The 17,981-nt window shown below is 33.8% G+C and overlaps 1 protein-coding gene across 5 annotated transcripts in view; it reads left to right on the top strand.

The window, feature by feature from the left end:
* The window catches only part of LOC126823608 (1-phosphatidylinositol 4,5-bisphosphate phosphodiesterase eta-2), a 78,697-nt gene that overhangs the window by 30,988 nt on the left and 29,728 nt on the right, over positions 1–17,981 (top strand). The window contains exon 2 of one of the 5 annotated variants that reach the window (XM_050552538.2): positions 2,965–3,018. The exons of the other annotated variants lie outside the window; for them this stretch is intronic. Coding sequence (XP_050408495.1) covers positions 2,965–3,018 — 54 coding nt within the window. The remainder of the gene's footprint in view (positions 1–2,964; positions 3,019–17,981) is intronic. 5 annotated transcript variants of the gene reach the window in all.

The raw sequence follows: 17,981 nt of genomic DNA, 5'->3' as shown, positions 1-17,981 counted from the left end.
TAGAATAAACAGGAATCTCTATTATAGCCCTTTCAATTATTTCATAGATGTATTTCCGTCCAACACAATCCCCAATCCCCATAATGTAACTGTATGGATAATTTATGTGCAATATGATTCTATACATCTACTTACATTTTTTATGATAATAAAAAAGAAATACAAGCTCAGAATCTTGTCTACAATCTGTATAATATTTAGTAAACTTAAATATGTATTCTTCTGGTCCCATTATAAAATTAGATTATCTATGATATACTATTCAAAAAAAGTAGGGGATATTTGATTTTTAAGTGTTATTAAAGTCACCTAATGAAACTGACGAAGAAACAAATCACAAAATGAAATGAAGTTCACATTCATCGATTTATTCCAAATGATCGTTAGACTAAGTAAGGCACAGACTGACCATTATAAGGGTAAAATGATACCCGGGGTCAAACAGCAAAGTTACCACAGCATCACAACCAAGTCAGTAACGGGTAAATGCTCCTCTGTTTGCCAAACAAGCATTGATCCGACGTGGCATACTCCTAATGAGACGTCTAAGGTCATTTTGGTCCAGATTGTCCCATTCCTGTTGCAACGCAGCAGCAAGTTCTTGGACATTGGCAGGACGTTGTTGACGTTGACGTAACCTCTGTCCAAGCATGTCCCAGACATGCTCGATGGGGGAGAGGTCAGGACTCAGTGCTGGCCAAGGTAGTGTGGTGATGTTCTGTTGTTGGAGGTAACCTGTAACGATCCTGGCCCTGTGACATCTTGCGTTGTCATCCTGGAAGATGAAACGGCGGCCATGACGTCGTGCGAACGGCACAACATGGACTGCCAAGATGTTATCCCGGTAGTACTGGCCTGTTACACGCCCTGCAACAACATGTAAAGCCGTTCTTCCAGCAACAGTGATGCCTCCCCACACCATAACAGAACCACCCCCAAATCGATCATGTCTGATGACGTTAACGTCTTGGAAGCGCTCGTTACGACGACGCCACACGTGAACCTTGACTCATCTGAAAACATCACATTGCTCCAGCGTCGATTATCCCAGTGTTGACGATCCCTACACCTACGACGTCTTGCCTGAATGTGATGATCTCTCAAACAATGGATCACGCGAGGAAGTCGGGCGCGAAGGTGACCCCTATGCAGTCGATTCCGAATCGTCTGGCCACTCACTCTCACACCAGTGTCTGTTTGAAGATGAGCGCTGATCTGATTTGCTGTGATGACACGATTTCTCAAGGCCAAGGTACGGATAAATCGATCCTGGGCTTGAGTTGTCGCCCTTGGTCGACCTGAGCGTGGTCTGTCCTGTACAGATTGTGTATCACGGTATCTGGACCATAGCCTGCTTATGACAGACTGAGAAACATTCATCGTCCGCGCCACAACCGCCTGTGTTGTGCCGATCTGTAGCATGCCAAGGGCACGTAACCTTTCATTTTGGGTAAGCCGACGCATATCAAAATTTGTTTTCTGGTCACTAAAACAATTAAACTGATGTTTCCACCCTGGAATTCAATGCCACAATGACTGTAACATTCAAAGTCCGAGTCGTGCAAATCTTGGGTTGGACCCCCATGATGATCCCAAGCATCACCTGCATTCCATGCGGTAGCTATTGGTGCGTTTGGGCGTCACATGTAACTGGAAATGTTTCTACTGTTAGGTTCTATAGTGACTTTTTTCGTAGTCATTTGCATATTTTAGTATTATGCCCCCAAAATCAAATATCCCCTACTTTTTTTGAATAGTATATTTGCTTCAATGCTTTTAAAAGGATGTACTTGACAGTAGACATTATTTGTAATTGAGAAAGAAAAGAGGTCTTATTTTATTATCCATGAAAAGAAAATGTAAAGTGGGATTATTTTGAATATTTCAAATATTACACTCTCAAAAGTGAAAACAAAAAGTACTATTTTACAGTAAAGACTATTGTTATACATCTAATTAGGCACAAATGAAAAAAGGTATGTGTTGGTTTATACAAAAAAGATAGTAGAATTATAATTACTTTATATATCTCTAACTTGTTTAGATGGCAACATAAAAGCAGCAGAAAATATAGTAAATTTCAAATGGCCATAATTTTCAGTTTGATTGGACCAATATGTTGTTCATTCTGAGATTTGGACCCCAGAAGTAAAAATTGATATATTTGACTAATATTTGAACCAGTGTATGTTTTTTTTATTTAGAGTACTGAGTTCCCTTAAACTCTATATTTTACTTTTATTCCAGTTTTGTTCTACTTTTAAGTGTATTAAAACATATTTTTAGAATAAGATTCATGCTAGAAATATTTGTCATTGTTATTAGATATTGACATATGGTCAGTTAATTTGTTTTATACAAACCCCATGTTATACTGATTTCACACAGATATGATGAAATACTGGTACACGTAATAGCTGATTTTTTTTGGTACTACGTCCTTAATTTGATTTTAATGACGGCTTTTGCTGTAAAATAGTACATGTTTATTACATTTGGTATATTTGTGAATCATCTGGCTTATTGTCTCTTTAATGTAAGCAAATGTGATAATTTAATAGAATTGCCTATTATAACATGTGTCCATTCTCAGGCCCCCTAACAGTCAGAATTATTCTTTTCCCATGTCCGTTATATCCTTAGGGAGCTAGGGGATCCATATTCGATCCCAGTGTTGGTAAAAAAAACAAATTTTATCAACTTTATTCCCCCTTGTAAGTTGGGTAGGATGGTAGGCTCGTTTACACATTGGTATGCACGTAAAATAACCCATGTTAGTTAGAATGGACGAAGAGTAGTCAAAAACACTGGTGTCTTGGCAAAATTTTCCTCATAGTACACTGTATGACAGGTGCCTGTTTTCATTAGCCCAGTCGGTGCATAAAAGTAGGATGTTAAACCACATTTCATTAATATCCTTACATTTATATATTGTGTACATTTAATGTCACCAACTGTTTCCAGGAGTGGAAAATGAAATACAAGAACAAACGTATGATTATGAAGATTTGGCGGACAGTAAGTGCAGAAATGCATGTTAAAATAGTGTGCCCACTTTCAGTTGGGATTCAGTTTTTACTTATTTTCATAATTAATTGCATGATGTTAAAGGGGAATTGCTGAAATTGGTGACCATGGGATATTTAGTATTGATTTCAGGCTCAACAGTACTATTGAAGTTATAATATGTGTATCTCCATACTGTGGAAATTTGGTTTCTCAATATTAACTCAATCAAAAATTATCAGCAAAATAATTAATTCATGTAAACTTGACACAAATTCTGCCAACCATGTTTCAAAACTGAGCTTTACTTTCATTTTTGGGTCTATATTTATGAATGTCACAGAATTAGTAAAGTTAATTAAACAGACATTAGTCAAGACTCACATTTCTAAGCGATTGGACTTTGATTGGAATAAGGATGAAATACTTACAAATATAATTTTTCAAAATGCTATATATGGGCCTTTAACAGTTATCGTCTTTAACTTTTGTCTCCATTTTAAATTGCATCATTAAGCTCAGCTGTAATATCTGGCAATATCCCTTTAAGTTCTTAGTAATGGTAAAACAAATGCATGCTGTTTATTTAATAATTGTTATAGCATTATTATGATCTGTTATTCTTCTCATGCTAAACCATGATAGAACCCATGGGAGGAGGAGGATGGCAACCCATGACCTGTCTTGTGTTGCAGCTGGAACCCTTACTAGACTTGACTTGACATCTGGCTTAACGTCTGCTTCAACCTAGGGTGATATCACAAACGTGTGCTCCCTAGGGTTCGTCAAATTCTAAATGCTTTTGCTGAACCAATATGTGAAGAATATATCAAATCATTCTGTGTACTATGATAAGCCAAAATGTTCATCTCGTTCATAAATTTAAAGCATGTTTTTAGACTTTAAACAGAACAAAAGATTATGTTTTTAGACATTTAAATTGTATATTTGACATTTCAATAACTATCACTTCCTTTCCTTCCGAGGTAATTGTAGATCTAATTTATCTGCTACTGTGTATCTGAATCCATTGTTTCAAGCATACTAGTATTAAAGAGCTATTAACACATTAAATGTCTTTGCTGGTTGTTAAAAAAGACTAAATTTAGTATACATACCGGTACCCACTTTCCCTTTATATTTCATTACAAAAATTTAATTATATAGATCTTGTCCTATCACGAGTGTACAGAAAAGTAGGGCATTTGATTAAACCCTATTTCATTCATTCCTATCACTCTATTGGAAATCCTGTTTTCAATAGACCAGTTCGGAGCAGAACAGTATGACATTAAACCCCATTTCATTTCATTTCTATTGGAAATGACAAATTAATCCAGGGCCGTTGGAACCTTTGAGGAAATTGCAAATATGTGTTGATTAATGTCAAAATTTTGGCTAGTATTATGACCTAAATCAAAGAGGTTTAGATGTTGTGCTTTTAAGCATTACATAAGATTGCCTATGTTCCTCCCGAAATCCGCCTCAGAAATAAAAATTCCATAGTTTCAGCTTTGCAAAAGTATTAACGTTTTTATGTATAGCACTATATTACCTTTGGTGTGCCTAAGGATGCATGCGTTTATATATCGTGTAGGTTGTATTATAGTACAACTTGTCATCCACCCAAATGATGAATTATTGTATTTGTATTATTGGAGTAGGTTGGCTTTGACGAGTTAGACTGGTGGTAAACAACTTCAATAAAAAATGGCCAAGTATGTTTGTCTACTTGAGCTCCACTTTCATAGCGACATCAGTTAAATTATTAACTATACTTTTCAGTAGCCTTGTTAGATAATATAATAAAGTTTTATTGTATTGTATTGTAACGATTTTGAGTGAGTTATATGAAGTACTGGTTATAGGTTTTAAGAATTTGGATGTGCACAGCCCTGAATTGTTTTTTTTTATCTTTAAATGATATTTTTATTCAGGATGTCTGAATGGGATTGGGGAACAGGTTTAGCCTATGTAAAACCCCTCTCCTTGAATTAACAATTATACAAAATAAGCTTATATGGCATCAAGGGAAGGGGGCACCACAGAATTTTTTATCATGCCAAATTTACCATTGTGCAAATGATGTAGCTGAACTGCCCAATGGAGAAATTTCAGTGGCTTGCTGCTCAATCTAATCAGCTGTCACACTATAATCGTTTTAGTGCTTTAATTGTCTTAATCTAGCCCTGGTTGTGCACCAACATTCAAAATAAATTGAAATCTTTTAGAAGTTGATATATGTTGATACTGGTTTTTAAAATCTAATTCAGATAAACTTTCATCTGTTTTATAAATTTATCTGTTATTTTCTAAAACTGCTAAGTCGGTCAAAAAGGCACAGCAACTGGGCCAAGCCTACTAAATTAGACATTATGGATTGTGTATGCAAAAATGTGTGCAATTTTATCATGGATGTGTTAAGTAGAGTACAGAATAAAGTCAATGAACCTAGATCAACTGAAAACTAGTAAAACTTTCATTATTCATATGAAATTTAACGCTGTCTGTCTATAAATAGCCCAGCTTGAGAACAGACATAAAGCTGGGTGATCGGCATTTTAATTCTTACATTAAGTATACTTCCATTTTCATAATGTAATTGAATATGTTTATTTAGTCTTTGTATGCATGAAAAATGTAGAACAGATTAGAACCACACAATAAAATAGTACAATAATTCTTGTATGTTCACATTTTCATGTGGATGTATATTGTCTTTGCTCCTGTCTGTCTGTATGTCGGTCAACAATTTGTTAGTGTACACTCTGCAGGTCACAATTCTTATCTGATTTTGACGAAACTTGAAATATAGGTTTATCTCCAAAAGATCTTGGTTCCTTTCGATATTGGCATGTATCGAATCGAAACTTCATGGATTATGGCCCCTGATTGTACGAAAAATCACTATTTTAGCTTGTGGACACTCTAGAGGTCACAATTTTTATTGGATTTAGATGAAACTTGAAATGTATGTTTATAACTCAAAGATCTCTGTTCCTTTCGATATTCATGCATATCGGACCGCAACTTCCTTGATCAAATAATGATAATTTGATTGAGTTCAAACTTTGTGAAAATCAAACCGAAACTGACGGACAAAATGGACGCTCCTTGAAGCCAAATAGTGTTAAAGTATGTAATATCAAGGTTGTGGACCCTGTAGAGGTCACACATTTGATCCGATTTTGATGAAACTGAAAACATATGATGTTTATATCCCAAAGATTTTGGTTCCTTTTGATATTCACGCAAATCAGGCTGTAACGTTCTGCTTTATGACCCCAGATTGTACAAAAAATCATGGTTTTAGCTTGTGGACCCGCTAGAGGTCACAATTTTTATCCAATTTTAAAAAACGTTTAAATATGTTACCATTACCTTATGCAGATTAATTTTGAATTTTGTAAAATCTGAACAAAACTGCCCAACAAAATGAACTCTCCTTGTATGCAAATAGCATAAAAGTGTGTAAAACCAAGGTTGCGTAGTCCACAATATTTTTCCGATTTTGATGAAACTTAAAATGTATGTTCATATCCCAAAGATCTCGGTTCCTGTAGATATTCATGCATATCGGACTGTAACTTCCTGGATTATGGCCCCTGATTGTACGAAAAATTGTTTCATCTCTTACCCTTTTTCAATAGGGCGGCCATTTAGGACAGATCGAATCTCAAAGTAGATCTGTGTATGACGAATGGCATCGTCCATAGGATTTTTCCTAGACATGATTGTTAAACATACATTATGCAAGAGCTAAATCTGCCTATTGCAGGTCTTTCTTTAGGTCTGAAATGTTATCTAAATTATTAATTAGACATTAATTAACTTATCCAGACCATAATCAACTCTCGATGTCGTCAGTAGCCTGCGATGTTTATTGGATTAGGTTCCGATTTGCTGTTTGACTTCTATTCATAATTTAATCATGAAATGGATAATCAAGACTGTTTTTATCGTACCGACTTTAGTAATGATGATCGAGGCTAGGCCGAAAATTCAATCGCTAAAATCTCGGTTCAGAGTGGATCAATTTGACTGAAATTTTCAGCAAGTTCCCTTTACATTATCTAGTTTTTAACTATTATAATGAGAACTGCAAGCTCTTTATCTTATCTCCCATAATGTATCTTTAAGGTAAAAGTTAACTTTATATTATGGTTTTGTAAACAAATTTTTTTTATTAAAAATGAGTTTTTATATTTTATTTCAATAAAATAAGATAAGATTTGATTGCTTCAAGCTATAACACATATGCATTGACTAAATAACGAGATTTGGTTTTAGATTAACACTATTACAGTATATATTATAAATTTTAAGGTATTTTGTCATTGTGACCCTTTGTGTGCTAGCATAGAAAATAATCTACATGTGTTATATTTGGTTTTACTAGAGACGTCACAGAATTGATTCTATTTTCAACTTCAAGTTGAAATTACATACAAAACTTACATCCATTTTCAATAGATATAGGGTTCGTGGAAATTTTGTTTGAGTAAAGTGGGTATTAGTATGATTATACAAACATAGCCTTAAAGGGACAATTTCTAATAGATTCATTTCAGACTGTACATTAAATTGAAAATATTAGCAATAATATATATCTGTTAACTTGACTTTAATTAAGTGTTTGACACATTTGAAATCAAGAATGTCTGGATAATTGATGCTATAGAACTCATATTAAACACCATGAGAGAGTTAGGGCCATTATGACCAAGTAGTCATTCATCGAATATTAGAGACTAGACAAGACTAGACAAGACTAGACAATAGTACTTTATGGGATAATCCTTCCAAATAGTCATCATATTAAGTTAATGAATGGATTATCCCATAAAGTACTATTGATCGAGTATTGTCTATAGTCTCTGGATCAGCTGACCACTATCAAACTTCACTCTAGATCATAGGTGCCAAGTTATGGTTAATGTCTATCACTTAATACTGAAAGTCAGAAAGATTGTATTAAATACTACCTGGTCATGTACAATGAGAAGATTGCCTCTAATAGGAGTAAGGATAAAAAATACAGGCATTTGCTGTGAAGAACAAAGGAAAATATTTGTGATTATGGTCTCTTCCGCTCACCTAGAAGTTACTCTAATGTTATTTTTATATCATTTTTCATGGCCTTCACCTAATATAATGAATAACAAATGTTGACTAAGACTTCACCAGCAACAACTGTTTATAATACACATAATATAAAACAAATAATATGATTTTCCTTGTGGACTGAAGAACAGTTTTGTAATAACATAAAATATAGTCTAAATAAAATTTTGAATAGTAATTGCTTTGAATATACTGTGGATTTATAATATACTACATATAAAACAAGACTTTTCTGTCTTTCTGCACCATATAGTAAGTTAAAATTCTGTATAAAAAACTTACAATCTTAAGTTGTAGTAAGTGCTAGACGATCACTACACACACACACAGCTTAATAGAAACCTACAAGACAAACCCATGGGCTATAATTATGACGGAAATAGAATATTAATAAAGACAGGGTTGAAAATGAGATTTTTCCTCATTAGAAACATAATATTACCTCAAATTGAAATTTCAGACAAATCTGGAGGGGTCATGTATCAAGCATTGCCGGATCCTTACAAAAACTGATTCTTTAAATAATATTAAAGGAGATTATGTGCAGCACAGTTTAGGCAATTATTTTGGTTGATGAATTCAGTTATTGGGGATTGTATTGCTGTCTGATAAAAAAATGATTTTGATGGTACAAAGTGTAAAGGGAGGAACCATGTCCTAGTGCCTGCATCCTCTCTCTCTACATTAGGCCACATGGAGAATGTTTAGGCTTTTCATATTCTATGTTTAATTATTCCTGTTATAAAGCATGCAAGTAATGATAGATTCCTTGGCTTAACAAGTTTGTGAATGCTAGATGATTAGTACTCAGGTATATTTAGTGTAGGTTTGTGATTCATCAGCAGATATATTTAACCTCTAGATACACCTTGTGGCTTTCATATGATTAATACTTGTTTTCAACATAGACACTGTATTATTATAAAATCTAGACTGAGACTAAATGTAAATGCACCACTTTCTGAATTGATGATTGTAAATCTCCTTTGAAAAATACACTTTAATCTTGTAATCCTCAATGTAACAACATTAGATCACGATGATAACACGCTAGACTGATATTTTCATGATCTCGTAATTGCATCACATATCAAATTCCCTCAAATTATAATGGGGCAGACAGGGGGTATAAAATGTGACTTTTAAAGCTATGGTCAGTATGCCGAAGTTGACACATGAATACCTACAGTGAGCTATTGCATTAATTGAAGAGGACATGAGTGCAAGAGCCACTGGAAACACTACTGCAAAAGTTAATATCCGATTGACTTTAAATTTATACACAGTGTTTAAGGTCATGAGACGAAGAAGCCTTTCGATTTTCAGCGATTTCCGATAATTACTGCCAGAGTTATGGCCCTTGATCACTTCAAAAAATCTTGTGGATGCTCTAGAGGCCAAAGTTAATATCCGATTGACTTTAAATTTATACACAGTGTTTAAGGTCATGAGACGAAGAAGCCTATTGATATTCAGCGATTTCCGATAATTACTGCCAGAGTTATGGCCCTTGATCACTTCAAAAAACCTTGTGGATGCTCTAAAGGCTAAAGTTAATATCTGATTGACTTTAAATTTATACACAGTGTTTGAGGTCACGAGGTGAAGAATCCTATTGATTTTCAAAGATTTCTGATAATTACTGCCAAAGTTATGGCCCTTGATCCCTTTGAAAAATCTTGTGGACGCTCTAGAGGCCAAAGTTAATATCCGATTGACTGCAGATTGATACACAGAGTTTAAGATCTTGAGACGAACAAGTATATTGATTTTCAATGAATTTTTATGACTTGGAACAGCTAAATTCATGATACAGTATTAAAAGTTTTGTATACAAAACGTTAGCATGGGGCAGAACTTTATAAAAACCAAAAAAATTATAATGGTTTTCTGAGTTGTTGCTCTTAATCAGATTTTAGTGTATTATAAATGTTTAATTACCGAAAAAAGTAAAAATATGTGACAACTCTTGTTGACTGCCCGGACGATTTAGCTGCTGTGGGCGTATGTTTCGTTGCCTGCCAACCTATCTTTATTACATCTTATATTATTATAGATCCTGATGACACCCAATCGTTGACCTAGTTGTACAAATCTGACGTATTCTGGCTATTTTATATGTCTATATTGCAAACCTTGTCAGTGAGCCTGTCTATTAGTGAAAGCTAGGCCATTGGAGATTCTTTTACAGTACGACCAAGTTCAGAGTTACTCCCACTGAATAAAGACCTGTTGAAGAATAAATCTCCTTTATGCTATCTGTGCTCTGATTTTGAAGAAGTTTTGTAACATTTCCTGTTTGAACAATTCCACCACTTAAGGCTGATTTACATCCCCATGCTTTAAGAAACACCAGATTTGTAGATCCAACATTAATTTGACCAGTGTCCGAGATTGAGGACCCTAAATAAAATGACATTTTATATCGACAAGGATTTTTAATGTCAATGTGGAAAGTTTTAGAGACCACATAAAGTTTTATGTAGTTATTTCCCCTTAATTGAAATCTAGTGGTTCTGTCATAGTATTAGCCTTAGGTCATCCTTGGTATCCCCAGTGGGCTCATTCTAATTTGAATACGTGAATACTCCATGGATGAACCGTGGGTATAGGGGAATAGAACAGAATGAGACCACTGGGGATGCTGAGCATTCCCTTAGGTCTGTGGCTGTCTTGGGAAAAGTTTAAATTAAAATTTGCCATCCCACTTCATCTCTGTATGTTTTCATTATTTATACTAAAATAAACATTATGTTCTTCTTCTTCTGGGAGTAAGACTCTGGCTCGCTAACCAAGGGGTCTCAGGTCCATTCCTGGTGTTAGCGGAGAAACTTCCTCAGGTTTTTCCGGTGTGGTTTTTCCTTGCCAGTGGTGCAGGTTGGAGGGACTGACAGAAATAATATCTAATTGTTCGGAGGGGACAAAAAAATGAGGTCCCCTGTCCCCATTTGCATACACGTAAAAGAATCCTTGACAGTTAGAATTTGAAATAAGAGTAGACGGTAGTGCTGCTGTCCAGGCAAAAATTTCCCTCATGAAAAAATTTATTGTTCAGATAGATCGACTTGATGTTTTATAGAATATTTTCATGTACTTGGCTTTTTGCAGAATTAACTCTGCATTGTGTTTTATTCCCTATACATATATTTGTTGTATTTAGGGAGTTTTACCTGCTTGAAGACTAAAGGGGATTAACTCTTGAAGTTTTTACAAAAACAGGATTCAGACCATATTTCTTTTCTCCATTTAATTCCATGTTAAATTCATGCTATTTCTGGGCCTTTAACTGTTTTCTTGAACATTTCAGTGAAAGGGTTAGATAGACCACATAGATTTTGCTAATAAAGAAGAGTGGTGACATAGGTTTTTCCATACCATGCCTCTTTGCATGTTTATCTGTTTGCGTAACATCATGATTATGAGCCAAAACCAAAATTAAAACGCTTCCCAACCATTCTACACTAAACATTCAAGAAATAACCCACATGAAATGAACAAAAGAAACTTTGTCTGACTACATTCAATCATATTGTCCCCAGCCCAAAAAGCAGATCTTTTCTTGAAAATATTTATTTATTTTAAGATATAAACAATAGAGAAGCCACCGTTTTAGACAGTTGACATCAGCTGATTTGTGCACAAGTCTTTAGTGAGTTTTAAATAGATCAGCGGATGTTATTTGGAATGATTAAAAAGGCTGTGTTTTCATTGGCTGTTTACAGTACACAAATAAAACATGACACAATGATAAAACTTGTCAGATGTTAAGCAAAAATGAGTTTGGAGAAATATAATGTACATATTATTAAATGAAAATGCGAATTGAAAAACATTTTACTAAAATAAATAAACATTATAATGTCCCTTTAATTTAAATACTTATCTTTAAGTGTAATATACATATTTTTAAGTGTAATGTTTACATCCAGGATGACTTTCAACATACTATAAGATTTATATTGTTATTTTTACTTATCGTAGCCGTATTCCTTATAAACTCTATTGTTATGTCATAAATGAAGTAGAAGTGTTAAATGTACTTTTAACAATAACATTTCCTTTAAGGGGCCAACTGACCTATGGAAAACAAACAACAAAAAAACTTTTATACTGTCATACAAATACATTACTATTGTTTTGTTTTTTAAAATTATTTACCTAATAAAATAGGGCATTAAAGAGAATATTGGTTATTTATGAATTTAAATTGATATACATGTATAAGCTATTTGTGATAACTTTTAACCCTTTTAATGTTGTAAATAACAGCAGTTGTCCACCAGGTGTGCAGAAATAAAGATTTCATACTTTTAGAACTTATTAATAAAGAGCTAACATTAATTTGCACAAATTTCAGTCATATTACTTATGAGGCAAATTTTGGCCCCAGTCCCCACCTTTTAGGACATTCAGAGTATGGTCCCATTTTTCTCAGATTTTGCATTTTATGATTCAGATATAGCATGATAATATTTCAGAAATAGTTCTGATCATGTTACTTATCAGGTTTGCCCTACTGAAGCTAGTCAGATGTGATATTTTTAGAATCAATACGGAAATAGCTAACATTTGGGCCCATTTTCAGTCATATTTCTCATAGGCATACAAGCTTGATGAATGTTATGAGGGCAGAACCTGAAATGCCCTAAAAGATTTCAGGTTACAGATGGTGGTGCTGGTCATCTTTGAGAGGCAAAGGAGCGGAAATTATCGGCTAGGCCCCCCTCTCCACCCCCAAGAAAATTTGATAGGTGCAAATGTGTTTTCCTGCTATTCCAACACGTTAATACAACAAGTGGTCTAACATAGCCTAACTTAGTTGGCTGGCTCAAATTCCAATCAAACAATCAATCGCCGCACTGTATGGGAGCTTCACGCTACCCAAGAAAATTTTAAAATTTAACCTCTGCAAATGCGTTTTTCTGCTATTCTAGCCCTGAGGTCAGCCCCTCCACAGTTTCCAACCGTTTTGCAACCGAAATGTCACTCTATGCCGACATGAATTCCAACCATCCAATCGGACTGTTGCAGCTGCATTCACAAATAATAATCAATGCCTGAAAAGTGTAACACAATGTAGGGTGGCTCAAGATAAAATGTTTTCATCCATAGTCAATTCAGTACAAATTCGTGGTATTCAATCAAAAGTAAAGTTAGTGCTTTATTACATTTTGGGCATTTTATTTTGCCAACTAGATCAAATAATAATTTTTGTTTTCACTTTACTCTTTTGCCTGAAAAGTCAGATTGCCCGAAAACTAGGAGGGCAGCTGCCTCCTCTGCCTATTATAAAATTATTACTTATAGCAAATATTGGCCGCCATTGCCACTTTTTGGGGCAGTCAGAGAGGGACATGGCTCCACTTTTTATGGTCAGATTTTAAAATATTTTATATTCAGACGTCAAATAATGGTCCTTTTTGGTCCTTTTGATCTGCCTCTCCCTGCCAAATGCTTCACTCAAACCTATTACTTGTCACTGCCTCTTGGACTAGAAAAGCTTTTTAAAAAAAGCCATGTGATCATGTGACTAAATAATGAGATAAGAGCAATTATCTGTTGTATTATGTTTCTTTTTGTTGGACATATATATGTAGGTTGAGAGGATATATGTGGATATAGCTTCTTATTTATTCAGAAACAAAATGTGTATATACTTATTAGATAGATATAACAATGGGAATTCTGTGAGTAGATTTAGTGATGAATGCATGTTAAATCGGATGGAAATATGCAGTGGTTTATTGTAAGGGAATTTATATAGGGCCTTGTACTGAAAGGGGCATTTAGATTTAGAAAATTCTGGACTGTGCTAGCACATATTTTGAAATACAATATGTATAAGTTTTAGTGATTTGTAATAAGAAATTTGGGTTCTATTTAAGAAAATTCTTAACTGTACTACAAATTAATTTGAAATGTAAAATGGATAATGTACAATTTCAGCAATCTAATGTTTAAATCTGTATTTTAAATCTGATTCTGGAAGACTACTGGATAATGATATTTATTATTAGTAATGAAGGATATAGTGTGTCAGATTATTTGAGTGAACAAAAATATGGACAAAGCCATCTCAGACATTGGGGCAATCATTGCACTGTATCTATTCCCCTGATTATAACATAAGGGGTCAGATTCAAACCAATATTCCAATCTATAGGATGCTTTCCTCTTAAGTTAATTTCAGTAGGAGAGAGAGAGAAATGGGGTTTAACATCCACTCAACACAAACTAGGTCATTTCAGATCTATCATATGGTTCAATTTTATTTCAATAATTCGTTTGCACGTAGGGGTCTTTTAGTAGTGGGAGGAAACTGGAAGACCTAGAGAAAACCCACAAGGTTGGACAGGCGACCCTACACCTTGTCACGTACAAGCGGGGAATTGAAACCACACCACTTGACTCAATGACAGACCTTCTGATCCAACGAGCAAGCAATAACCATTCACGCCCCTCCCCCCTCCTCAGTAATGTCTAAGTCATTTGTGTTTCCCAGACCTAACTGATAACTTAATGATTAATTATTGGTAATATAACCAGGCAGTCAACTGGCCTTGACTGGGAGCATGGAGCAAAATGGACAAGGTGTTTGCTGAAAACTTACTATTTCTTCTGATCAAGTTCATATCCGTCCAAAAAAACCATGCAAAATCATCATTGATACACTTCTCCCACCCCATCCAAATCAAATAGTCTTACCTGTACACCTATGCGTGGGTGTCAAAGTTATGGACATTCATGTTATTATTAAACATATTTTTTCAGTTACGGTGCGGTGTGATTCAAGTAACTGAGTAAATAAAAGTTGATATGCATAACAATGACCTCTTATAAAATCATGTTAATAATTCTTGACTTAAACACTGTACCATACAAGATCAAGATTATCTCAAGAGTCAAGACATGTAACAGCCATGTACTTTGTGTATAAAGATCAAAAGATTATTACCAATGGAAAATGTGCTTGGTACTGTTTGTTTACCTGTTCTCAGAAAAGTAGGATGTTAAACCCTGTTTCATTTCAGTTCTTTTCCCTGTTTTCAAACTAAAGAAGCATCTTGACATCAATTATTTCGTCTTATGTTATTTAATTGTATCTCAGTTAATAATGGATAATAAAAAGAAAAGTAGGATGTTAAACCCTGTTTTACATCAGTTCGTTCCCCTGTTCTGAAACTATGGATGCATCTTGACGTCAATTATTTCATCTTATATTGTTACTTAATAGTGTACCTCAATCAATTATCGATTACAAAAAGAAATTGATTGAATGGATTATTTTTAGCAAGCCACCAAGGACTGTTGGTATGTCTCCTTGACAAGAGTTGTCTTGTTGCCTTTCTACTATTTTAGGTCAACCTTTGTAATATTCTAGACAAGAGGGAAAAATCTATACAGACTGTATTGAATGTCTAAATAGATATGCATGTACACATACCAGTCCTTTTTGACCTCTCAGGGTGAATTTAGTTCAGTTACGGGTACTACATTAAGGACTTCCTATTAACCAATATAGTCGATATACATCAAAAAGTTTTGGGATATAAATATTTCTTAGTAATCTTTGATTGATTGCCTGATTGGATTGTAAGTCCCAGGTAACATCTATACAAATGTTCAGTTTACTGGAGGCAGCTATCAGCTATAATCTATATATAATGTGAGATTTTTTCGTTGTAAGGTATAAAGACATTAGTTATTCGGATATCATTGTAAAGTTAAATATTGTGCTTAGAAGTTTGCAATTTTTAACCCACAGGTACATTTATTAATGGAGGAATTTGGTCAGTTTGAGGGATATTTAATTAGAAAATTTGGTTATTGTGATGTAGTAGGTTCTATATAAAATAATTTTATATTGGCTCTATAATAGTAACAATATTTATACATAATAAATCTTATAATATTGAACAAATAAATATCAATGAGGTATTCAATAAAAAACTGTGTAGTATAAAAACTATAGGACATTACAAGTGATAAGTTCATTATTCTAGTAAAAAAAACGAAAAATGAACTAAGTGTGCTTTAATGTTTCCTCATTGCTTAGAGCTTGGCATCCCATTGTTAAGACTTCATGGTTCCACAGAGCATGTATTAAATCATTGAAAATCAGACGCTACATCACCAGGCAAGAGTAGTGTAACATAACATTGATGAATTAATAGGAAACAAATATTAATTTGCTCAAGTGTGTTTTGTTTGCTCAGATTGAAATAGCTAGTACCCTCGTACATATCACACAAACTTAATAAGTTAATTGATTGATTGATTGGGCTGGCTTTTCAACTAATGAAAAGTTATAAGCTTGAAATTGAACATAAAGTCTGTCGACCATAACGATTGGTAACATGTTGGATTTAATTTTAAACAGATTTATATATTATATTATAGAAAAACATGTAAAATTATTTCATAGAAAAGTATGTAAAATTATTTCATAGAAAAGTATGTAAAATTATTTCATAGAAAATTATTTAAAATTATTTCATAGAAAAGTATTTAACAGAGAATAAAACTTGCTATAATTCTGCGTTGAATGCTGTTATAACCCTTTTTGTCTAGTTCAAAATAAATGACTAGCTTGTTACCTTGTGTTTGGATAAACGCATCTGTAACCTAAACGCGAGTTCATTGATAACTTCCCATTACGCATTCACATTTTTGATGTTCTTTGAGAGAGAAATAGTCTTTTGCAGGTTATTTCTGTGTATTAAATTATGTCTTGGTAAAGTTTACAAACAGTATTGAGTAGTTTAAACCGGTCACAAAATACAAAATTAGAGCTGAGTGCTCTTAAAAAATGATATAATTTATGTAAACTGTTTCGACAATTATTTATACATTAAACAAACTTGTTTTTTCTCAGAGAGTAAGTGAAAACTTTTATAAATTCAGACGAATGTCTGTTATAAAAGTCAAAAGGAATAAATTTTTGAAAAATAGTATTATTTTTCTAATAATAGACAATACTATGGTGGCTGATTTAGGACATGAAAAAACCCCCAAATATCTCAACCGCTCAAGATACTAAGTAGAGTGCTTGAGATACTAAGTCAAGCGCTCAAGTTAATTAAGTCGAGCGCTTGAGATACTAAGTCAAGTGCTCGAGATAATTAAATTGAGTGCCTAAGATAATTAGGTCGAGCACTCGAGATACTAAGTCTCAACCGATACTTTAAGCTGTATAATTTCTTGCATTATTTAATGATAAACTTGCAGACATTCATTTGTTCGATTTTACAGCCCATCCAAAGCTGCATTGACGGAGCTTATACCGCATAATAAAATTCAGAAACATGTAAACTTTGTCTGGGACTACTCCCACTTTAAATATTAGCCATTACCCTTTGATATTAAACAACGAAGAAAACTGCACAATAAAATAAAGAGAGAAAAAGTAAACAATGTCTGGGGCCACTCCCACTTTGAAAAATCTCTTATTTTCATATAAAATAAATTATAGGCTACTCAATTTAAAGTAAACACTGCATATTGCTACCAATGTCAAAAATGATATTTATCAACATTAGTATATTGTATAACTATATTTTATTTAAAAACAAATATTTGAAATATCATTACAACCTAAATAACTAATAAACAATGATATATTTGACATATCTAGTATCACCCTAGACATAGAGATATGCCTTGACTTGAATTATTTGAAATATCAACTATAACTCTTAGACATGGTGACTTGAATGATTATAGGGTAGGCCTATTGTGTTTCTAAGTTTTGATTAATTGGCTTGGTTGTCATAATATAAGAAGGGCATATATTAAGTTTTTTAAGAGATAAATTATGTCTTTACTGTCGTACAGTCCGGACTATTGTCTGC

This window comes from Patella vulgata, chromosome 6 (assembly GCF_932274485.2).
Source record: "Patella vulgata chromosome 6, xgPatVulg1.2, whole genome shotgun sequence".
NCBI lineage: Eukaryota > Metazoa > Mollusca > Gastropoda > Patellidae > Patella > Patella vulgata.
The sequence above is the reverse complement of the archived record's forward strand: the minus strand, read 5'-3'. Positions and strand labels throughout refer to the sequence as shown.